This window comes from Fulmarus glacialis, unplaced genomic scaffold, assembly GCF_000690835.1.
Source record: "Fulmarus glacialis isolate BGI_N327 unplaced genomic scaffold, ASM69083v1 scaffold6681, whole genome shotgun sequence".
Lineage (NCBI taxonomy): Eukaryota > Metazoa > Chordata > Aves > Procellariiformes > Procellariidae > Fulmarus > Fulmarus glacialis.
The window spans coordinates 6,328-31,887 of NW_009190792.1; the positions used below are offsets into that span (position 1 = coordinate 6,328).

Genomic DNA, 25,560 nt, shown 5'->3' on the forward strand with positions numbered 1-25,560 from the left:
ATAACAAAATAGCCCTTTAGTGTTTTTCATTTTGAAGTCGTGGTCTGGCTTACACAGCAAGGGGTAAGGGGCTTGACCAGATTTCCTTCAGAGGTCCCTTCCGACCTGAATTATTCTATGATTCTGTAAAATTATGTGTAGAGTTTCATACCTAAGTTTGTATGACTGATTATTGCCATTGCTCCTGTGAACTGAGCCGTCACATGTGTAGGTTATGTAAAACTATCCGTCGAGCTTCAGGGAACAGTCGATAGGATTCAGTCCCCATGTGTGCAGCCTGAGCTTGCAAGTTCCTTCAAGTAACCAGGATCTCACATGGCAATTGGGAAACATCCCTTTAGACACAGAGGCTACAGCTTTAATGTTACTGGCAAGCTTCTAAAAACACTGATATGCAGGCAATCCTGAGAGAAGCTGGTAAACTGCAATTAGGAAATTAGGTTTTCAGTTGCATTAATGTTATGCAAAAGATACCATATGTGTTGTGTTTTCTTTCCACAGCTTAATGTCTGGGCTAGCAGCCCTGGATGCCAAGACTTCCAGTCGATTAGGTATCATAACCGTCACTTACTACCTGTGGACAACATTTGTGGCTGTGATTGTGGGAATAATTATGGTCTCCATTATCCATCCTGGTGGAGCGGCACAGAAGGAGAGCACTGAAGAGGGCGGAAAGCCCATCATGAGCTCTGCAGATGCACTGCTTGACTTAATCCGGTAACTACATTCATTCTTTCTGCTTTCTGAAGGTAACATTTTGTACCTAACTGCTTGAGAAACTGTGGCCTGAGGATAAGTTCTGAACCTAAGGATGAACATTTTGTTTATATCAAGAAAAAGAATCAAGAAAATTTCAGAAGATGATTTTCAAGTTATCAGATGTTTATACTGTCTCTTTCTAGTAAAATTTAAATGAATGGCCACCAAAACGTATCAGAAGTACTAACAACACTGGGGTAGGTTTTTTTTCACCGCTGCAGAATCACATGTAGCCTGGGGAGCTTATCATGAAATCTATTATTAAGGCCAAGAAAGTATTAAAATGTAATGTTAATTTAAATAAGGGCAGACAGTTGTAATGGGCAAACCCTTAAATATAAGAGTTGAAATCCACATTTTTCAGGAAATAATTCTTAAAAGTGCTGTTACAACTGGTCATAGCAACTCTCAGATGAACGACACAATTAGAAGGACCACTGTTGTGATCTTTTTATTCCTTATTTTTATCACATTATTTGTTCTGCTTCGTGGCTTTTTCCTTTTTTGTTTTACTTTGTTTGGCAGAAGGAAGGGTTGTTCTTTCAGACCAGCATTAGAGCACTGATGGCATTTTTATAGCCTTGCCTTAATATCCTTCTTTGTCTCAACATTTCAGGTGCTAGTGGGATTAGTTTCCTGACTGAACATAGTATGTGCCTCAGATTTATTTTGCTTATGCAGAAAGACCAAGTTTTGCCTTTGTTTGGTAGTTTCTCAAGCCGGTGATCTCATACCATATTGGGCAGGGGCGTCTAGGCCCGGTCTGTATCTAAAACAGAAAGAGTTCTCTTTGGAGTTTGACTTACAAAAATAAAAAATGTTGCACAGTTTGTCTTTCAAAAACCAAAATTCCTGACCCTGACAGGGCATCAGCACACCGAATACTTTAATTAGAGTTACTGGGACCTCAAATCAGAAGGAACTGGGATGAAAAACTTATAAAGATCTCTTTTTTCTCCTCCAAGTTGCACTTAGCCAGGCCATCTGAAACCTGCATGTTTTTCTATTGTATCAATGTCTTAATGAGAATGGGCCAAATTATATTAGTCATGGAGCAGCAGCTGAGCTTTCTTTTGTAGCTTTCCACAAACCACCATCTTCATCTGCAATGGGAAGATGCCCACTTCATGGCATCTGTATCTCCCCAGTGACTTCACTGTGTAATCTTAATGATTATCTTCATAGTGATAGTGTTTGGAAACCCTTTCTGGCGTGCTGAGCTGTTTCTAAGGCCTCGGTCTTAGACAAGTAAAGGCATAGTGAGACATATGGTGCAGTGTTACATCCAAACTGACCTTACAGCTGTCTCTGGAAAGGGTCTCCCTCACCATAGGTTCCCATTCCCTTCTTCACACCAGCCCAGTTGCTTTTTGAGACCCAGAGTAAGCTAGTTCATGAAGATGAGTCAGATGAAAAGTAATTTGGGCATGCAAAATCTAAATTCAGTTTGGGCACGCAAAATTTAACTGCAGTTCTATAGTATGTTTGCACAAAACAACTGAACGTTTGTATGGCTGGAACCTGAGATCTGAGTTACAATCTCATCTCTTCATCTCTATTTGGGTAGTCCCTGTACACCACAGGTTTAGTGGTGAGGTTTGAGAACACTTTATTCTGCTGAGCCTCATTGCAGATAAAATACTATGTCCTGATCTAAACATTTGCAAATATAATCTATAATTTCACTTCCTACAAACATTTACCTGAGCAAATTATAATAGTTTGCATGCATATTTCAGGTATTCCTGTTTCCAACCAGTCTGCAAAACCTTAGAGTCTTCACTGGTTTGGGCAGGTGTCAACAATGACTGGCCAACGAGCCACTCTCACTACCGACGCTTAAAAAGAGAGAATAAAGCTCTCTCCTTTTGCTGGGCTAAGCAGCAGTCACAGCTGCAATATTTCTACCCCGAGTCCACAAACTGATGGTTTTTATTTCTCCACTACAGAAATAACCACATTTGCTAAATAAATAAATAAGAATAACACAACTTTGGGGAATGGGCTTTCAGCCTAGGCAAACACTATGGGTGAAATCCTGGCTCTGCTGAAGTCAATTGCAAAACTCCTAAATATCTATGTGGAAGTCTGGATTAAATGTAATGATGTATCTGCTGGTTTGAGCTAGAAAAGCTGATCCTTTAGCTCAATGATAAATCACTTCCATTCACAGCTGGAGACAATCTTTTTAGGCCCAGATTGGCTTATCTTCTCAATTCATTAATTTCCTCTCAATTTATCAATTGCATATGTGCACAGAAGTTTACACAGGAAACATCTGGTATTCTGCAAATGAAGAATGCTAAATGTACAAGTGGAGAGATGATATATGTGACATAATTGTGGGGTTTATTTTAAAAGCATGAATCTTGGCATGGTGATACACATATTCATCCTCACTGATTTCAGATTTGAAGCCACTTTGAAATTATTAAATACATTATTATTTCTTGTGATGTTATATATGACATTGTCAGGTCTGGAATTTTTGGCAGGGAGGATGTTGCTAGAAATTTAACTTCTGGAATTTTTGGGTAAGGCTTTTGCTTTTAGAAGTGGTTTTAATCAGAAATTAAAGAATGTACTGACTTAGCAATAAATGAAACCAAGAACTACTGCAGACCCGCATGGTCATCCTAAACACCTGCAACATTAATCAATAATTACATTATTATTCTGCATTATTTAGTCTTTATACCTAAAATCTTTAGTGCTGCTTTGGCCTTAAATGTCTGAATTTTTGCATTACTCTGATCCAGCTTTAAACCAAGTACATCTTCTGCTGCCTGTGGAAGATACCCGTTTAACTAGATAGTTCACCTTTGTTCCTGTGCAGGAATCTCCCCTTCCATAACTAGCCCCTCTCTATCGGCAGTGCCAGGATCCAGGCTAAGGACACATAATTCAGAAGGCAGCTGTGAGTCTGAAGCTGTGCAGGAAATGCTATTCTGAAGATGCTTCTCTCTTTAGCTGCCACTTTATTACTACATTGAGACAGATGTACAAATCTGCCTTAATTATATTCAAGGTTTCTGGTACAAGCACTGCAACACTCATGAAAGTATATTTTCTTCCATATTTAAAACTATAAATCCTCAGGCTAAGTATCATCTTGTTCTCTTTAATGCACTGAAGTACCTGGTGCTTTATGAATTTTAATGGATTTATTTTCATTATATGCAATACTTCTGTGAGGTAGGCAAGGACCATTTTCCTTTCTTACAGCTAGAGAATCAAGACACATGGAAAAGAAATTACCTCACTGAGGATTGTTCAGAAAAATCTGTGGTGCCAGAGGAAATATTCCCAGCTTGTACGAGACCTAGTAGGGGTCTTGTTCTAGGAATGTGTCTTTTGGGGAACCTCAATGGAAGTAATAGCAATGAATCAACACACATCTTTACCTTCTCTTTCTTGTGTGAATTATCGAAATTAACTCTGTACTATGTCCCAAAAAATAAAAGAGAGAATTTTTAGTAGCCTTTTGTGAGTTAAGAAATTAAGAAAGGCAAGATATCAATTTTTAAAAATAATTCAGACTTTGGGTGTTTTATTTAAAAGGACAAAATGGGACATACTTAGAGGAATAGTGTTCAATTTAAAATATTAAGTTTGTTTAATTCTGCAACATATATTCACCTGACAAGCAGAATAGAAAATGCCTATAATAGGGGATGAACATTTGTAAAACAAGATATATGACTCAGGACCACAATGTTTACATTAGCAATTAATATTTCCACCACATTCTGCTGCTGTTATTAAAATACCTTTGATTTAGAAGGGTAAATCTTAAGGCAACTTAAATCATGCTATTTGCTTTTGTCACCAAGAGAAACAAAATTTGGCTGATGAGATAAAAACGAACAAGCAAACATTCACATGAGGAAACAACTCCCACCAAACTGGGGGTTCACCCTCCTGTTTTATATAAGACTGACTGTGTGTGCAAATCTGGGCACCAGCAAGCGCAGCGTTCACAGACATTTTTGGTCTGACATCGCAAGCTTATTCAGTTCAAAAGCTCCAAATAAAACAATTCAGTGAATACAGTCAGGATCAAATAATGCCTTAACCCATGACACACAAATTTGTACATTTCTGAAATTTACTGGAAGGATAAGAGCATTTTACCACTGAATATTCAGGATTGCATCCAATTTAATAGCAGGTACCAGGAAACTCAATCTGGCTTAACCAAGACAGGGGTTTTTTTTAATACCATTAGTAGTTAGAAGAGGATATAAACACTGTAGAGGATTTATGTTTTCATGGGAATCCTGAGCACTCTTTAAAATAATTTTCTTTCCCTCATTTCAAGCTAAGGGCTATATTCTATTTTATAGAAATGGTGTTTCTTGAAAATAAGGCAGGAGAAACCCAGTTATTGGCTGTAGTTTGGAAAAAGTCCAGGCTGTGCAGAACTGAAAATCACACTTTAAAAAGTTTACAGCTAAAGACTGAATTGTATATACACACAATAAGATATTTAAGACTGCATTAAATGATCCAGGGTTTAAACTGTGAAAGAACTTTTTTAATACCTTTGCCCTACATATCTTCTGCCAAAAGCCACTGTGTACTATGGTAGAAATATTTATCTGTCCCCTATGGCAAACTACCATTTTTTACTCATTTCAGATCACCAGTTTTCTTTTATGTCACAAAACCAGCCTGGTGCCAGTGCTGTTCTGCACTGTATGTGACCAGATGTTCACTTCTGGTTAATTTTTAAGCAGTTCAAGCTGCACAGAAGCCCAAACCTCAAGTATTTACAAAGGACTCTGAAGCCCCTAAATGTGTGGTTCCTATCTGGCACAAAAGGAAACCAACATGGAAAAAAGATAATTCCATGATGAAAACAACACTGGGGAGATGGACTACGAAGCAGTTTCTGCTCTCTGGTCAGGAGGCCTTAGTCACAGAGGGGGAGGTGCATGGGGGCCAGGAGTTAAAACTGCTGGCTTCAACCCTAAAGGGAAATAAATTGTCCATCCTCCTGGCAATTGGCGTGGACACCTTCCAATGTAAACGTTTACTTTTTATGAAATAACTTTGCCTTGCTGGAACCATAGTGGAAATACGTTGATCCTGTCATGCTACCTTTGATATGATTCAGCCTTTTCAAGATTCCTAAAGATGTGATGTACTTGTGCTTCCACTCCAAAGAATGATTTTCTCAGAAAGCCATAGCCCTGTTGGGGCTGTGTCAGGACCTTTTCTTTCAGAAGAAGCAGGGAAAAGAGGTTCACCCTCCAGATCCCTTACTGGAACTGAAAGGCCATGCAGCAGTATCACCCTCAGGACAGATAAAAAGTCCATGTGTTTGGCAAAACGATTCCACAATATGAGTTCCGCTCTGATCTGCAAAAAGACAATTAGTGTCTTTTCAATGATTTTTTTGCATTCTATTAGTAACTTTTATCACAATAATGAGGATTTAAATGCCTCGTTAATTCTGCAAAAGCCTTCTTTGGTCCTTTTAGCGGGAGGTAGTAAGATTGATACTGAGAAATGAGATGAGGCACTGGAGGTGACTACTGATGTTCAAGATGCATCCTCCCGTGTGCCCTGAGGTCATTTGTTCAGTCTTGCTGAATTAAATTTTGCACTTGATTTCGGGAGTGCAAACCCTGATGGAGCCCATCGACACCAGCAGGAAGGTATTTCAGATGTATACCCATATGACTAAGGACAGGATTTGTGGCTCATGTGGTACAGTAATGGTAGTCAGGAGTCTACACAGCTGATGATGAAATCATGCAGAGGACAGCAAAAGCAAACGAATTTTTGAGATTAAGATAATGTCACTGAGAAGGACCTCAGCCTATAGTAGATAGGAGCCACAGTGCTGTTCATTCTTGTGTACAGCTGTAAAACCTGGAAACTTTACAGTTGTCATGTCAAGCTACTCAGACTCCATTTTTACTCTCTCTATGTCTTTGCTATATAGAGTGACAGGGTAAGATCTCAAACACTGAAGTATTAGAATACTGTCAAATACCCAGTCTTAAAACAATGTTCTTGCAAGCTCATCTATGCTAGTTCAAATCTGAGAGCAGTGTGTCCAAAGCCGTTTTATGCTCAGTGCAAATATAGGCCAATAAAATATTACTCGTATATAGCAAAAACCCAGTCTGGTGGCATTAATTCCACAGCGTGGGAGACTGCAGCCAAAGACTGTCTGGTATGGCAGCAATTAGGTACTGATAACATCAAAGTCTGAGAGCAAAACCAGATTGCTGCTGCAGAGCACAGAGTGCCCCAGAGGGAGTGAGTGTTCTGAATCGAGGAAACGACATCTGCCGTACCTGTGGCTGCTCTTGTGCTAGAGCAGCTGGCCTAATTTCTTATTAAAAATATCTGCAAAAGCTGAATGCTTTGAGTTAACAGATATTGTAGTCAGGACTTAGAATGAGTATTTCAGATATTCAGTAGTATAACTGCAACCAGAATTTGGCCTATTATTTCTAATAGAAGTTATCCAGCAGCCATCAAACTGGCTATCCCAGTAGCTGTAGGCTCATGTTCTGTGGACAATTCGGCTAACGGCATGAGCAGTAAACCAGTTTAACAGTGCTGATATTTGTATCACTACTGTAGTTCTTAGAGTCAGCAGCCTTCTGAAGAGAGCAAGAGGGCTCCCACGTCCTGGGGGGAGTGCCAAGGCACAGCCTGAGCTGAAAAATGGCTTCCTAACACAATTCAGCTTCCTAAAGCAGCAGAAAACTAGGGGAGCAAAAATGAGTGAATATTGTTAATTGCTAGGTTAATTGCTGGGAGACAATGGAGAAGGAAAGAGGACCTCCCAGTTTTGGCAGTGGTAAGGTGCTAAGTAGTCCTACATGCAATGGGAAGCTGCACCCTCAAAACTGCTCCTTAGACCAGGTGCTGTCTATACTTGATGTAAGTCTTCAGGATTTTATTCAAATTCCATGGCTACCAAATTGCAGAACACACGGTGCCTTAGTCATACATACACATTTCTAACTCGATACATGCTTATGTCTGAATCATCTTATCCCATACAGAATTAGGGAAGGACTCCAGAATTTGCTAGTAGAATGAACCAGCCTGTGCATCAGAGCAGGATGTAGTCAAAGAAGGTGTTTAGTAGGTCAGTTGTGCGTATATGCTGCTATCACAGCAAATGCAGGCCAGGCATGCTGTGCCAGCTGTGGCTCAATAGCTGACGGTCTGTAGAAGGTTCACTGAGCTGATACTGAAGTTTCATGCACATTCACTCTTTTAGCCTGTGTTGAATGCTCCTGCTCTGTCTGGCAGAATTCCTGAAGCAGAAGATGCTCTGGGAAATGTTCTTCCTCAGGGCAGACAGTACTTAGCTCTTAATTTTTTATGTAACCAGAAACCATATGTCTCAGTTTCTATTTTACAATCATATCCTTGTCTTAGTCCTAAATTTATCGATGTTCCACACCAGCCTCACTCACTGTTATTGACTATATTTAATTCCCTATTATTATATGAATTATATGAAATTATTTTTGCCAGGAATGCTGAATTGTGCCACTGAGGTTAGAGACAATGTTGCTTGTGCTAGAGAAATGAATCCCAGATCACTTTAAGTTTCCCACAGTATTATTTTGTCCCGTATCTTGTCAGCAATCTGAAAGTAATGTTGGAAATTTAGAAGTTTTATTTGCTTAGCTCGCTTAATTGAATAAATACAACAGCATTTGTAGGTGGTGACAGCAATGAATAGCTCAGCTTGAATTATTACTTCATAATTACTGACAGTGTCTTTAATTCAATATATGTCGGTGATAAATACAGTGCCTGTTCTGAGCAGAGGGACAGCCTCACGTTATGATCCTGATAACAGATCCATGTGTGTAGAACTTTATCTTGTGCAGAATTGCGGTAAAGCTATTAATGATCTGCAGGGGCCAGTCTGATTGCAGGCTGGATGCCTGGAAGATAGGCAGGTGGCACAAAGAGAGATCGACAGGCTGTGATTGATTTTGTACTGAATTTGGCCATTAGTTTTGTAACATATTTGGACAAATGCAAGTGTCTGTATTTTGTGCTAGACTGAAGCTCCTACCCCAGCTAGCATCTCCAATGCTCAGGTTTGGTGGGCCAGAGACCCACAGGAGGGCTGCCCTGAGGCAGCCAAGCTGACTGGCAGTCATGAGGATCCCGCCAGCCCTCCTCATCCCAGTTCCATGGTAAAAAGTCAAATCCCCCTCCCAATGGAAACATTCCCGGGAGATGCCTGCCAAACATCCAGCTCATGGCTGGAAATATCAACGTACAGCAAAAGGTACCCCTAAAGCAAGAATTTCTCAAGTGTTTCTGAAGAGGCCTGACTAAACCAACAAACACTCCCATTCATCTCCCAGCTCTAGGTGACAGTTTGATACTTTCTTCTCATTTTTTTTTTTTAGTCCATTAGAGTTCTTGTCCACGAATTGCTCTCTTGAATGTTTTTAATTAACAAAACAAAATTTTGGCTAATACTGGATTTTTTCAATCCAAGTAAACCAGCTTAAAATAAAAAATAAGCTGAAGCTCTGGCAAACACATTCAGGTCAGCCCTTCACTAGATAAATTGTGTAACTTTGGTAAGGCTAGTCTCAAAGACTGGATCACAGTGCATAATGTATTAAAAAATATTGGGAGAATTCCAGGATCCAGTATTAAGTGGGTAGTTGTAATTCCTGCAGGATAAAGAATGATAAAGAAACAAAATGCTTTAATCCTCCACAAATTTGTGTAACATTTAATCTAGCTACTAACCATATGATATTTCCTTTCTCGAGCAGTCTTAATTTGTTCCTAATTCTACTAATTTGGACTATAAAACTAAGGGAGAAAGTGGAAATCATCAGCAATTAAATTCATATTTCTTTGTAAAGCTACAGCTCATACATGACATTCATATTCAGAGCTGTGCAGGAATCCTCAGTGTGGGTCTGTGCTTTCAGGATAATTCATACTCACACAGCAGGTCAGAGCACAATCATCACACTAACACTGTGCACTCCTGTAGCACCTTTCATCTGATCATCTCAAATCACAAAACAAAGACAATTTAATACTAATGAAGCTTTTAACAATCTGGAAGCAGAATTCCCTTATGAGGCATAATAAGGCAGTAACCATCTTTTCTCTCCAGTGCTTCCCTCTCCCATAAACATCCTCGCCATTTTCTCCATCCAGCTGTTCTTCGGTTAGTCTCCTGTGTCAGCCAAGCCCCTGGGGCTCAGGCAGGAGGTTGTGTCTGCATCTGATAGGAAAGCGATGCATAGCTGGCTGTTGTCTGTGTCTTGCTTTGGCTACAAATTTGACATTTGAACCAGAGAATCATCAGCTTTATGGACGATTTGCAGAGATACCCCAGTGCTTTGCACTGTTGTTAACTAGGGTAACTCAAAGCTCTGTTGATGGCATCACAGCACTCAAGCCGTACAGCACTGCTTACAATGGTGTAGTGAGTGTTCATCACTAACCACATTGCTACACAGTGTCTTAAGTGTCTTAAGCTAAATCATTCCAATTAAATGAAAGTGTGTACAAAGGTACTGCATTAATTTAACTAAACCTTGCTAACTTATGATAATTTCCTTATATGGAAAGATGGACTAGATGACCTCTAAAGGTCCCTTCCAACCCAAACCATTCTATGATTCTATGATTCCGTATGGCCAAAACTGCTGTCCTCTGCTATCATGTCCCTGTAGCGCACAGCCATCATCATACCTAGGGTTCTTAAGCAGGATTGGTAAAATGGAAGGAGATGTTGCAGCGTACAACACAGCTGGTGTACCCTGTTTCCCGCAGCAATGCCGGGTAGCAGATCAGGCTGCAAGGGGTAGATAATCTGAACTGTCTCGCCTGCACTGAGGTGAGAAAAGGCCAGGACAGTTAAAGAAGAGTAACTGAAGTGCTGCGCAGCAACCTCCTATCTTGCCTGATAGTAACTTGTCTGTGTAACACTAGTTTGTCCTAAAGCAACAGCCTTACCAAAATGACATATGATGCCTTTATGTGGCTTGTCTGCTCTCACACAGCAGGCCAAAAAAACCCACTCATTTTCAGTCTTCTGTTTCAATCATTAGACAGTACTACTACACTTTAATTAAAATTTTTCTCCCTCTGTTTTACCCTGAAAAGGATAATTAATTATCTCTTTGTAGCAATTGCTCTCAGTGCCTGATGCTACTGAAACAGAATCTACCTCATAATTCTAAGTGCGATCTTAATGTCACATTATGATCACTTAAAATAGCAATAAAATTGTTTTGTCTAAGCCAATGCTGCACAGCATGCTCTTGCTGCGACACCATTAGCAGCAAGCATATGCTGCTGCTGCAAAGAGGAAAGCAGGTCTGGAAAATGTCTCAGTTCAGCATGCATTTAACTATATATGCAATGCTCTTCGGAATGAGAATGAGCTTTTCACATGTACTTAAGTGTTGTCCTGTCTTGGGGCTTGAGCAGGACTTCAATTAAAAACTCTTTTGGTTGGAGAATTCAGGAGTTTCTCCTTGCATAAATATATGTATATGAAAGCATATAATTGGGTCATAAGCTGTCACTGTCTTCTGCCCCTAGGTTCAGAAGCTTTGGAATGAAAATAAACCACTTCTGAAAATGATCCTATTAGAATCATCACACAAATCTTGATTCCCAAATGCTGCACGGAAATATATGACTTTTTAGCTTTTTTGCCCAATTAACTATGATTCCTCTTTGAAGCCTGTAGAGGGTGTGCTCTCCATTTCAAATTATGATTGAATGTCTTTCTGCAAAGTAGTAATCTAGCTCAAACTGAAGTTATAAATTAGCTCCAGATATTATTGGGTGAAATGTTATGGACTGAGACACACAGAAAGTCAGAAAAGATGACAACAAGAGTCCCTTTTGGAATTAAAAATCTATTGGTCTCACTGCAGATCTCACAGCGTATGGTCATTGTCTTCCTCTGTAGCTCAGCTGTGAGCAAAGATGAAGCTGTTGGCCTCACTTCAGACTCTTGTTCTGAAGCCTCAGAACCATATTAAAATAAAATTTAGCAGAGACTGTACAGCTCTAATCTCAATTCTTTTAATCAGGAATGAGATCTTCTTTTTGAAAAGCAAACTGTTCTTGACCAAACCACTGCAAAGTCTACATCACTTACAATTTTAGCGATTAGGAGGTACTACAATTTATGAATTATCTTACAGGAGTGCTTAGAAGTACCAAAGTAGATTACAGCACTCAGGGGTCTCAGGAGTACATCCCTGAACACTGACTCTGTCTTGAACAGCTCATTATCTAAGTAGGGAAGACAAAATATGGAAAAAAGGAATATTCTTCTCCCCAGTTAGCAGGTGGGGAAAGGAATGATAGCAATTATGTTGCCCCAGTTACAACATGGAGACTGTGGCAGAGCCAGAAACTGAAACTAGAGCTCCTGAGTCTCACTCCAGGTATTTAGAAGCAAGTCCCAAAACTTCAGTTCTGAGGAACTGTCTCTCTGTTGAGCCTTGCTCAATCAGGTACAGCTGTATGGCATGAGTGGGAGAGAGAGGCAGTCTTCTGCACCCGTCCAGCCCTTGCTCTCTAGGAGGGTAAATAACTGATTTATCGTGGGAGACCCAAGACACAGTAAACTGAAGTTGTTTTCAGTTCCATAGAAATTATTCTTCTATTTGTTCATTTTTAGGAACATGTTTCCAGCCAATCTTGTTGAGGCCACATTCAAGCAGGTAAGTGGCTATATTCCTTTTACCACTGATGAAAGAGATGAGCCAGCGTCATATAAAACATGTATCTTTGTAAAACAGAATCCAGATACAGACACTGCGTATTACTTCAGATATTTCAGATACAGATTAATGAGTCCCTTTCCATTAGCCTCAGCAGCCTTGGTATCTGAAGGCAAAACAAACAAGCATAAAATGCACAGTGTGACTAGAAAGTAGACATGCACATCTATATCAGCTCCACCTCCACCTGAGGACCTTGAGAAAGGTGCTGTAGGGAAGTGGAACAATTTATGCCGGTATGCCTAGAGCATGGTTTCTCTTACCACGGGACTGCATGGTCACAGAGTAGCTGGAATCTCTTTAAGAGCACACAGTAACACCGCGCAAAGGAAGAACAGAATACCATATCTAATTAAAGCAACAAAATAATGCATTTGGGAAGAATCTAATTACTCAGATTGGAATTTGGCCAGAAAAACTCATCTAAAAGTTCTGAGTGAGCAAGAGGCATGGCTATATTTATTTCACCTGGTGGAATATTTCATGGGAACCTTACCTCTGGTGAGACAAAGAGAAGGGCACTCAGAACCTCTAGGGAGTCATTCCCCATTATGTCTTATAGGAAAGTAACTTGTCATTCCCCATTATGTCTTATAGGAAAGTAACTTGTCATTCCCCATTATGTCTTATAGGAAAGTAACTCTATCAGGAGACGATGTGTTTGCTGCACAAGGGTCTGATTATAGGAAACTCTGATTTTGTTATGCTTTCCCAAAAATTCAACTGTTTTTACAGATTTTAGCAGCATAGGGACAGGAGCTGTCATTCTTTTCATGCTTCTCCCTTTAGCATGCAGCCTTGTTGAAACAGAGCACTTAGGAGGTCTCATTAAACTATTAATTCCTGAAATTTTAATGAAAACTATTTTGTTTTCTTTCAGTATCGCACCAAGAGTATTCCCATCATTAAATCTAACAAAGCATCATCTGAAAGCACCACTCGACGCATTATAATATATGGAGTCCAGGATGAGAATGGATCCAATGTCCAGAATTTTGCCTTGGATATCACTCCCCCTCCTGAAGTGATTTACAAGTCAGAACCAGGCACTAGTGACGGCATGAATGTGCTAGGGATTGTGATATTCTCTGCCACAATGGGTAGGTTTCAGACATGTTTAGTTTGTAATAATCCAAGTATCCATTTAAGAGAAATAGATAGGCGATGGGTTTTTTGGTTTCTTGATTCACCTTTTTTATCTGCTTCTATCTAAACTTTGTGGGGAAAAAGGCAAGACTGTTCCAGAGCTGTTCCCCCAACCTTTTGAAGATAAATCTTCAAAATCCTTCATGTCTTTTGTTCCATGCAGTTCTGTTTTCTGTGCATGCACTTACATTCTTTTTGATTTATTTTTTTCTGGATTGTTTTGAGCTTTTATTTATGAACCATTTTTTCCTGACTGTAAGAAACACTAATACAGTGTGCTCAGAGGAGGTAGGAATTATTATACCAGGTCAGACCCATAGCCCCTCTGCCAATACTCTGTTTCACTCTCTAGACAGTAGTAAAAATCCCAGATGAAGTTTCAAGCAATTCTGAAATAAACAAGTCCGTAGCAGACTTTCTTTCCAAAGCCCGAGAAGTTAGTACACTTTTAATGCCCAGAGCTCAGCTTATTGTATTGCTGAGTTGTATTACAGGAATAAAGAACTTCCCACACTGCTCTTGGTTCAGGGGGCATCAGGCTGAGACACCCCTCCACTCTCATGGCTGGACGTTTCACTCCTGCAGCTGGCAGTACAAGCAAAACCTGCTCCCAGACCAACTCCTTGGCTGAAGTTCCCCTCACCAGGCAGAAAATTACTTTAGCCCTGGAACCTGTCCTGTCTTTTGTTCTTACCCATTCTTAGTCACATTTTACCACATGATTAGTGTAGAATATGACTGTCACTGGTAAGAACCCAACGCAGATAACGAGCTTCAGTGATATCTTGAATAAGTGAGCTACAAAGGTATGTTGTTTTATCAGTTTTAAATCTGTGGATCTTCTTTTTGATTGAAACTTCCTGATTTTATTTTTGCCATCCTGCAATGCTGATAGTTATATACCATCTAGTAGCTTATCACAGAGGACTCTAAGAGCTTCTGTCTGGCTAATTTATTCAGTTTAACTTGCTGGAGGAACTCATTGGTGCCATGTGTGTTATATCACGTTTGTGGATTTGGAAGAGGGAATTCAAACAAACATGCCCTAGTTAATCATAAAATTCTGATGATTTTTACAAGAAAATGCTGATCAAATTTTCCTTATCCAAATTTATTTTTGGAAGTTAATTTGGTCAGAAGAGGTAGTTCCATAAAACATCTTTGACTGTATTTATTATATTATGGTTCATACCAGCACAAGGGGTCAAAAATCAAGCCTGGAATTACCAGATTTGTCTCTCTTTTTTAGTTTCTCCATATGAATATTCCATATGAAACACTGCTGGAAACTGGCTGTCCCCCAGTTTATAGTATTTTATAGTCAATTCCCAAAGTACAATGTCACAGGAAACACTATTCCCGTCAAAAAGTATTGGATATGAATTAATTAATTACATGTGCTTATTAGGATCAAGGGCAATTTTATACTTCTAAGCATAGAAGATCATTCATTGTCTTCCCAGAACTGAATTACTTTTACCATGCCCCTAAGTCTTGCTGGCCTAGGGTTCAAGAGATGGAAGTTGAGAGTTGGTTTCTTCCCAGGTGATGTACAGCAAATCAACTGCCAGTACTGCCACGTACAGCATAGTTCTGGTTGCTGGGTCACCTGTGACTGTATCAGCCACGAACAAACCTGAGACACTAAACCCTCAAAACTTGTCATCTACCGAACAGTATTTCAGACTGTCATTTTGAACAAAGGATGCAGCCAAGCGTTTATCACTGTCTTCAGCTTTCCCCCCCAAAAATGGAAGCAATGAAACAGAAGACATGTGGCTTGAATCTCTATGAAAGAAGAGCGTTCTTCCAAAGTTTTTATTTATTGCAAAAGAATGTATACAGGCCTTGGTGCTTGGTACCAGTTTTGCTCACTTTGGCTGAGTCTTGCACAAAGGTCTTTTTACATCACTTTGCCATAGAAAAATGGCATTAGGGTGGGTATGAGTTCTAATTACTGCCTTGACGCTGGGCTCAGCTGTGATTAGCTATACTACCTCTTCTCACACAGTGTGCAGGAATTTCTGTTAGAGATTATGACAAGTGGCTAAGAGTTGAGACATCTGATCTTTTTTTCTTGGAGGAGCACACATCATTTATTCACTACAAGGAAAAAGTTTACACTGAAATGGAACTTGGTATATCAGGGCTGCAGACAGGAGGCCCCAGTCCTGCCTGCTCCCCTGTCTGTCCCCACCAATAGCCACATGCTTAGGTAGGACAGCATTTTAAAGAGCAAATTTCAGTTATTCCTGTAAAATAAAAGAGAAAGCATTCCTCCTTTTTTGCATTATACAGAATTAGAAGTTAAGACTCTTGTAAAACTGCCACCAGCTAGGCTACAAAAGCTGAACTATATTTAATGTCCTGTTACCAAAGATGAGCAACATGCTTAATAAAAGAGTGTTGTTTTCTGACCTAAGAGTTACAGCTTAGATGACTTTTAACAGGCTTATAAACCCACATCTTGAATGCACTGTTATTGTGAAATCCCTGGATAAAACAGCTGAGAGCCTCCCTCCCTCAGGAGGGGATTGCCCTGGAAGCGGTGCTGCCTGAGACCTGGCTCGCAAGTGCAGATGTGGGCTCTGAGGGACAGAGCCCAGGCTCCTGCTCAAAGCAAGGACACTGCATAGCCAGAGCAAGTGGCAGCACGCACCCCACTCATAGCCCCCCTGCTTCCTCATGAAACTCCCTTCAAAGGCAGTCTCACTTGGTGCAGCTAGCTTTTGAAGTGCTTCCTTGAGCAATTAACTCGATCACTTACAATCCTTTCAGGAAGTGATGGCAGAAAATTAATAAAATAGGAAAATTGTGTCTATTTATATACATTATTGGAAACTAACACTGTCTGGAGAATATACGGTTAGATGACACATTCCAGAGCTGTATTCTTTTCCTTTCTAAGCGCTGGGTGCACATAAATGGGTTTTCTTTGCTTTCTTCTTTGCTGGTTGGTCTGTATAGCAATTTGGCTTTTCTTCACATGAACTTGCATTTCCTTCTCTCCCCCAAGTTTGCAAAGCCTGACTGATTATGAGGGTTGGTTTTTATTATGTAGACAGATATCTACTAAAACCAGGATGGAGACCCCCCATATTAACTCCCTGTTACCAGAACAAATCTCAGTACTGGCTTTGCCCCAGGAGAGTCTCATGGATGCTGCCCAGTTCTATGCAGTGCACAGCAGTAAGGCAGACTGCAGGCAGAGATAGTTTCCTTCATTAGAAAAATGTTTTTCAGTTTGTCTTCCATGGATCCCTCAGAGCAGGTAAATCCTTCTCAGGGCTCTATGAAAGATAGTTAAGGAAACAGGTTTGCTACCAGGGGGGCTAAATCTACAGCACAGAAGTACCTCCACAGGAAACTTTCAGGGAACTGCAAATGAAAAACCACCCAGCCAGGGGAGAGAGCCCTGTATGGAGCCAAAGCACAAGGCTGTGGCCTGGCTCCCCCATGCTCTTGCTGTGTTTGTGTAAGGCGAGATTTTCAGATAACATGTCTGTTTCTACAGCACGAAGATCTGTATTCATCCAGTCATCTCCCACTTAGTTCATTTTGAATTACAGCAGGGGGGGAAAGCACTGGGGATTTGCATGAAGGCGCCTGAGAAATTGAACCTGAATGCCTTTGTTTGCAGGTATAATGTTGGGAAGAATGGGGAACAGTGGCGTTCCTTTGGTCAGCTTTTGCCAGTGTTTAAACGAATCTGTCATGAAGATAGTGGCAGTTGCTGTTTGGTAAGTAACTGTTTTAGTAAGAAAATCAATATTTTTTTTAAAAAGTAAGAAAATTTCAACAGAAGAGGATGCACAGAAATGTCATAAACTTATTTCCAGGGAGATAAATGAGGGTGAGCAATCCTTAGCTTTGTGGGGGCTCAGCACTTGAAGGAAGATACATACACACACATCCTGTCCCTGGCTTGTACTGTCATTTTGACAGAGGCACCCTGTATATTACTCCTGAATAATGAAACATGGTATAGCTGGGTAGATGTGTGCTGTATGCGATTAGGAGCAGGCCGAAAGAGATTATAATACATCCAGCCCACACAAGGGAGGAGCGTGATGAGATCCTCGAGCTGGTACTTCCATCCCTTACAGCACTGCTCGACTAGAAATACTAGCCTGGCTTCAGCTTGCTCAGGAGAGGGCTGGGGTCTTGTGCTGACGTGACTGTACTGTTGTTAGCGTGGTTGCTGCTAGCTTGGCGATCTTTGCACTGAACAGCACAGTGGAGATGATATACCCAGAGTGCTTGGCACTCGGGATGTCTCCAGCAGAATAGCCCTCAATGAACCATCCTAGGCCATGTCACTTGGGAAAAGCCTTCAGAGCAATCCTAAATTACACTGAGAGCCAGCTAGACCTGCCAACCCACCTGCCCCAAAGATAAGAGGAACAGTAGGTGACTGCCAACAATGAAAACTATCAGCTTAGCATCTTCCCCACTCTTCAGAAGGTACCTCAGTGTGGTTCTGCCCAGGATCCTACTCTGGGGGGGGATCCTACTACCAGCACTCAGCCTTTGTTTCCAGCTACCTGGTCCAGTCTGACTGAGCTGGGTCAGGGAATGATCGCTTGGTTAGATGGGTCCAAGGGAGTAGTAATTTCTGGAAGGATGAGGGGGAAGTGGCAAGTCTCTGGAGATGGTATGGCTGCCAGTGGAAGATGGCTGGATGCCCCCAGATTTTTGTTTTTTTTTTTTTTTATCTTAAGCTCTTTCGGCACCCATGGCTTTGTGTCTAGCCATGCACAGAAGCACAAGTTTTGATAAAGCACCTGTCCCACATCCAGTCCAGATGGGGTTCAGAAACTAACTATTCTTCTGCCTATCTATCTGCCCCAAATCAAACTCCCAGGCAGTCCAAGAGCATGTTGAATGCATATTGGTATTTCTCCTATGTCTTCCAAAGGCAACATAAACATTTACTTAACAGTGTCCAACTAAAATCCATGAACAGTCACACTAGCACAAGCACATGAGCAGAGCTTAGGATTCATTCCCCCTCTCCCCAGTAAATGACCTGCCTTAAGCTAAAAAGTCAGAGCTGCCTTCTGAACCAAAACATTTTAAAGTCATTCCTGACCAACACCATAACCTCAGCTGTGCTGAGGAGTACCCCACATAAAAGAGTGTTTAGCCCGGTGTTTTGGGCACTCTCCTCAAGTGTGAGAGAGAGGGGCTTAATATGACGAAACAACGGAACCCAACAGACAGGCTGCTGTTACTGCACTGCTACTGGAAGTACAAGGCTTTCCCATCTCACACTGATGGAAGTGAGCTATCTCCTAATAATGACTGTCTTTCTTTTTGCTCAGGTATTTTCCATTTGGAATTGTGTTCCTAATTGCTGGTAAAATCTTAGAAATGGATGACCCTTCAGCCATTGGGAAGAAACTGGGTTTCTATGCCATTACTGTGGTTTGCGGCCTAGTGGTGCATGGGCTGTTCATTCTGCCAATGATGTACTTCTTTATCACCAAGAAGAATCCCATTGTCTTCATCAGAGGGATTCTTCAAGCCTTGCTCATTGCTCTGGCCACGTCCTCCAGGTATTACACAGTTTCTAGACAGGTGCAACAAAATACTTGCTAGATCCTTACTCCAGCTTTTTCCTGGGAACAGCACACTATATCTGTACTGGAGCAGATATATTTGTATCTGAACAATGGCCTGTGTCAAATTCACTGGTATATTTGTAAAAGATGTGTCTCTCAACATTTGGAAGTTAGGTGGGAGCCATTTGACAATGATGTTTGTCACATTGTTTTCCCTCAGTTTAAAAAATATGGGACAAAAATGTTTTTTCTTAGAGGACTAGAAAGGAAATAAGTGTGTTTGTCCATAAAAATGAACATTGTGCTTCTACAAAGTTAATATATATAAGGGACACACAGTTTGTCCAGACTTCATTTTTGGTATTAGTAGAGAACCTCCTAGTTCAGTCATGTGGAAACGTTTTACCCTTTCTACTCATCTTAGTCTTTGTTTCTTGGTACATTAAAAAAAGACTGTGGTTGCAAGCTATTGTCCAGCACTGGGAAAGTATTTAGCTGTTCTGCTCAAGGAATAATAAATTTTGCATCCTTTTTAGGGAGGATGTACAATGAGTTTTAACCATAGCTGAACAAAGGTACAATGAAAATGGGAAACAGCTTGTGAACTGGTTATGAAAATGGATATCCATCCCAACATGGATAAACTGGTGCGTGAGAAGTGCTTGAAAGGGCTGGAATTGACTTGCACGGAGTGGAGACAAGAACGACAAGTAAAATAACATTTCCCTGTAGCAATATAATGAAAACACAGTTTCATGGCATCTGTGGCTGGAGGCTTGTTACTCTGAAGTAACAAGAGCAGCTATGCCTACCACTTTTTATGCAGTAATAAAAGCCACAGTACAAGCGGAAAAAGCCAGGTAAATAGGTCTCTTTAGCACATCTTATATATTTATTATTTCTACTGTCAGCTGTAAAGGAAGAGGGCTAAAAAAGGAAAAGATACCTTTCTTTTATCTCATTTTTGCTTTTGGATTTTTAAAGTTATTATTGTTACTTTACAGAGAGACTGGAAAATACTAAATTCTTATCCAGATTTTGAAATGATGACAGCTAGTGACAAACACCTACCTTCAACTACCTAATTTAGACTTCAAATTAGTAATTAGTACAAAATCAATGATAAATTGCGAACATCTGTTTATAAAGAAACATAATGAAAAATCAAAAGGTTTTATTAACCCCAAAATATTTATGCTAATTAACAATAATGACTGAGAAGTACTTCATCTAGTTATACTTAGATACCGATTCCTTCTTCCATCTTATAATAATTTCTATAATAAGTTGAGCTCTGATGACTAATATATCCTTTCAGGGAATAGTATTGTACCAGCTTCTTATCCCTTGTGCCGCTAATCTTACTTTTCTCCATAACTTCCCAAGCTCCTTGAGAAACAATTCACGTAATCTCTCCTACAATGGAGTGACCCACTTAGAAATAAAGTGCATTTGCAATTGGTGGGATTACAGAAGGAAAAGGCAGGAATGACATATAGATAAAAAGTTCTGGAAAAGCAGTCAAACAAATATTGATTTAAATAACTTCTTTTTAATAGTCTAATAAGGGCCGTTATGTAATCAGCGCACATGACTTTCCATAGGGCATCATCACTGATAAATAATTATGTCAGTTTTGCAGAAATCTGGAACTCTTCTGCGAATTATCTAAGTAAATAAATACATGGAGAAGTAACAATGTAACTTTCTTGAACTCAGATTAGTTGATGTCATTCATTTTTGCTATAATCTTCTGCAAAACTTACTTTTGTTACAAAACATTACTTTGCAGTGTGGTAATTACCGTCAATGTTAGAAGAGAAATAATCTCTATTTTACTGAAGGGACAATGAAAAAGAGAAAACTTAAGTTGTACTAGACTTGTGCCAGACCTGGGAAAAGAGCCTAAAACTTTTATCCCCAGCCCATTGGCCTGATTAGGCTCATTATAGTTCTAGCAAGGTCCGACAAGGTAATCTGGGGGAGGAAGGTCAGATGCAGATGGCCGTTTCTCTCATGAATATACGTACAGTGGTTAGGGCAGGAGTAAGCAGAGCAGAAGGAATGTATAGGAATTAAAAGAACGGAGACGAGGGAAAGATTATTTCAGTACAGTTGGAAGCTATTGGCTTTCCACTATGTTTCATTTTACAAGGTGTTTTCATATATAACAGTTTGCTCCAAAATGACCTATGAAGAGCAACATACTGTGAAATACAAAGTCAAGAAAAAATTACGTGCTGGGTGGTGTTCTAAACTCTAATTAGGCTTAAATAATTAAGGCAATCTTTTTTATTAGAACATAAAAAGTCTGTAGCTTGAGATGTCATCACATCCCCAGATTCAAGTAAGATGCTAATTTTGCACTCAAAGATGTTAGTGTTGGAAAAGGCTCATCAAAAGGCTCGTCAAAAGGTTCACATTTGACACACTTGACTATCTGCCCTGCTCCTCTAAGAATTCTGTTTCTGAAGAACTCTATTGCTGACATTCATTTTTTTTAATCTGTGCCATTCCATTAATTCTCTTTTTCTAGAAAAGGTAATTTTTCTTAAAAATCTAATCTGATTTTTTCTCTTTTTAGGAAAAAAAGGAGAAAATTTTGTTCCTCATCTTTAGCATCTCTAGAAGAGTTTGTCCTTTTCTCTTCTTTTCTGTTATTAAGCAGCAAAAATAACCAACTTCTTCACCAGTATAGATCCCTTTATCAAGGGAGGTTTAATCAAGACTTAAAAGATCAGCACATATTCCACCATTTTCAAAAATAGATTACTTTTCTTAATTTTCCCTATTTTGCATCAGCATTGCATTTTGATTTTATAACCAATTTACTAGTCCTTTACTGGTCTGGAAACTTTCAGGGCTTGTGCTTGTTTCTTCATTGGATCTCATCTCCTTACTCTGTCTCTAGCTCTGAGAGTATCAAGCCACTTTACAATCACGAAGGGCCCTCTTTGCAGTTCATAATATATTCAGGTCCAGGTTGCTTGTGGTATATATATTGAGGTTAGAAATGTTCCAATGCCAATATCGTCAATCATAGTAATAAAACAAAAAGTCAGACACGATACGTAGTAACCATAATACACAACCGGATCTAGAAAGGTATGCAGGGGTTTTGATTCGCCTGTTTTACACGAGTGCCTAAGTTATATCACTACTTGGAGAAAGTTCAACAATGGTAGGTTTGAGAATTTTTAGATCAGTTATTTTTTTTCTCAATTACTTGTAGAAGCATAAGGAAAGAACATGTACACTCTCTAGCAAATGTGAGCTAGCTCTTCTAAAAAACCTATATATCACAGTGATTGTCATTGCAAAGCTTAACTTTTAGGCAACTTTCAACCATGTAAGATGCCTGTGGTTCATCTAGGAACTCAGCTCCTCATGGGGAGAGTTGGGCTCCTAGGAAAGAGCCCCAAAAGCCAGTGTGGTAAGGAGAGCTAGGCAGGCATCAGGCATAGCTATAAAGCAAAAATCTCAATCTGCAGAACTGGTGAGAGAGTGTCTCTCTCTGCTGAGTCCCTCTCAGGTAAGCTAATCCAAACTCGAGGTTTTCTCCAGCCCCATTTCCTTACCCCAAGCTGATGTGAGAGTGCCCGCTGACAGTGGGGAACTCATAGGGAATTCACCTTTCCCTGAAAACTGCACTGACTTTGACTCTCCTAGGCACTGACTCCCAGGAGAGAGCCCCTCTCCTGGGGGTATCGAGCATTTTGAGATAGCGCTCTCTCCCCTTCCACTGTGCAAGGAATAATTACATATTTGTAGGCCCAAAGAGGGTGTAGTTTGGCAACAGATTTCTGGCGCCAACTGGCAGCTCAGCTTGTCAAGAATCACCAGCAGGCCTTGCTACCAGAAGAGATTTAGTATCTTTATTGTTAGAAGCTAATGTACCGCCAAAGTTAAGGTGAGTCCTGAGGAAAGGCTCTGAAATTACGGATTTGGGGCTTGGACATGTTTGATGGGCTTAGCTCTGATTGCCCCTTCTTACCACTGAGTATATTTTGCAAATCCAACACAGGCCCAACATGGTTTTTAATGTTTTTCTGCTCAAATAGCAGTGCCTTTTCTAGAGATAGCTGAACTTTTCACCTTCGTTACACTGAAAGGAATGGATACTGCACATAACAGAGCTGTTGCCAAAAGAACATGCACAAATAATTGGGGCTGGACAGGAGAGCTGCTTCTCCTGACAGTCAACACATCTGTATTTGGTTAAATAATACTTGCCACAGGGGCATTATGTAACACTCATAATGTGGGTATTGGATTTTCAGATCATCTTAGAGGAGAACAAAGAATTGGTTTTAAGCGTACTGATGTGTTTCTTGCAGATGTTTCTGTGTCAGTTCATGTCTACATCTAAAGATAGAAAGAAAACCACAGATCAGTGTCCTGATATTCATTCCAGCTAGTCTGCACCTGTGGAAAGCCTTCTTTTTAAGCTAAAAGTCAAAGTGCAAGAATCAAAAACAATAACATGTACAAAACCAGAGAATGTAACAGAAGGGAACCTGAAAGCCACTAAACAGCCATCTCATGGCAATGATTTTATTGAATCTGAACATTATTTCAACCCATTTCCCTTTAGCAAAATGTTCTACACTCCATTCTCAATCCCCTTATATTTCTCCAGAAATCCCAATCACAGCAATATTTTGGTTTGCACAGACATTACTGGAGAGGCAGGGACAGAGAAGGAGATCTCTTATTCCTTTGGTGCATCATTTAGGACACAATGAACTCGATCCCTACGACTAGCACCAAGTCCCTGCACGAGCCACCCGGCCAGCCAGCCCCTGAAGCCAAACCCCAGTACAGGCTGGCTTTGCTACAGGCGCCCATAGTGATGTACACAGCTCCTCTTGGCTACAGCAGTAAGGTGGTACAGCAAGTGCTGTCATTGCTCACCTTGCCCTGCTCTGCGGTGTTCAGGCCACATAGCTGTGGATCTCTGACTTGCTGCTTTCTTCCCCCCACATCGCCCCTGATCTTGTCACCTCTTACTGTATTGAAAAAGCAGTATTTGGCCTACAGGCAAAATTCCTCTTGATTTTAACTTTCCTCATTCCAATGAGGGAATTCTATTTCTCTAGGTCATCTTTCCATATCATTAATGAATTAAAGCAGCATCTTCTCAGTGGTACATCCCATCAAAAGAAGCAATTTTCATCTTCTCTGAAGACAAATGATAAAACATGAGTTTTTCAAGGGTTTTGCTGCTTATGAAACACTACGATCTTGGCTATTGCACAGTGTAAATTAAAGGCAGATTTAGCAAAAGGGAGATGAGATCAGTTTGTTGATTTTTTGGAGCAAATATCAAAATGTATTTGAATGATAAGATAAACAGAGCAGGCTGAACAGCTGTTCTTCCACAGTGACTAGCTGTCTTTGTGGCTCACACTAGTAAGAGCTTGGCCTGATCCAGCATTAGCTTATGCTCAGTCTCTGCAGCTGCAGCATTTTATCCCAAAATTGAGATAAGACTGAAAATGTATTTTTAATTGTTAGAGTTAGTGCTGGGAGAAGATACCTCTCCTCTTTGCTGAAAGCTTTAGGACAGTTTTTAAAAGACTTAACAGATTAAGATCAGTGCTTTAGAGTATTTTTCCTCCTAATAAATGTTACATGTCAGGCTTTCATGTTACTGCTGCACTGTTTAACACTAGATAAAGCAGCTTTCAAGAGAACAAACTTCACCTAATTTAACTGGAAAGACGAAGTATTTGAGAATGTTTTTTCTTCAGCCATTGAAATTATATATTAATATAACTAAAAAATGACAGTAGGAACATGTTTTTTTCTTTGCCACTTGTAAGTCACCAACAGCCAAAGCCTTAAATAAGACACATATTTTCTGATATGTGCCAGATGATACATTATGAGTAAAAATGAACCATCATTGAACAAGACAACCTCTCCTAGGATACTCCCCATAACTTTTCTCACCTGTATTCAGGAAAAGTTCATTCAGATTGAAACAGGTGCCGAAAGGGTCATCAGGGATGTAAAGTAGCAATCTTGTCAGAGAAGACTTTAAAAACTCTGATTGGGTCAGTCCAAGCTGAGAGGGGGAAAACTGATTTCTAACAATAAGTGTTATAAGAGCTGAACTGATTTGTGCAAGGAGAAATGCATGAAGCACATAAAAGCAAATTTAGTGTAAATTGAAAAGAGTACATCTAGATGATAAATTGAATTTCTCATCTGAACAGTGAATTCTGGAAAGCCTTTCAATAGGAGTAGTTAGGACAGACAGCCTACTAGCTCTAAGATGCAGTGTCATAAATTTGAGTGAGACTATGTAG

General features: G+C 40.1%; 1 protein-coding gene across 1 annotated transcript in view; it reads left to right on the forward strand.

Annotated features, from left to right (window-relative positions):
* Nucleotides 1–501: 501 nt before the first annotated feature.
* Nucleotides 502–25,560, forward strand: part of LOC104083061 (excitatory amino acid transporter 5-like) — a gene marked incomplete at its 5' end in the record, with an annotated part of 38,264 nt that continues 13,205 nt past the window's right edge. Inside the window, 5 exons of the mRNA XM_009586422.1 lie at nt 502–717; nt 12,434–12,476; nt 13,417–13,636; nt 17,323–17,422; nt 19,007–19,240. Of these exons, the coding sequence (XP_009584717.1) occupies nt 502–717; nt 12,434–12,476; nt 13,417–13,636; nt 17,323–17,422; nt 19,007–19,240 (813 nt within the window). The remainder of the gene's footprint in view (nt 718–12,433; nt 12,477–13,416; nt 13,637–17,322; nt 17,423–19,006; nt 19,241–25,560) is intronic.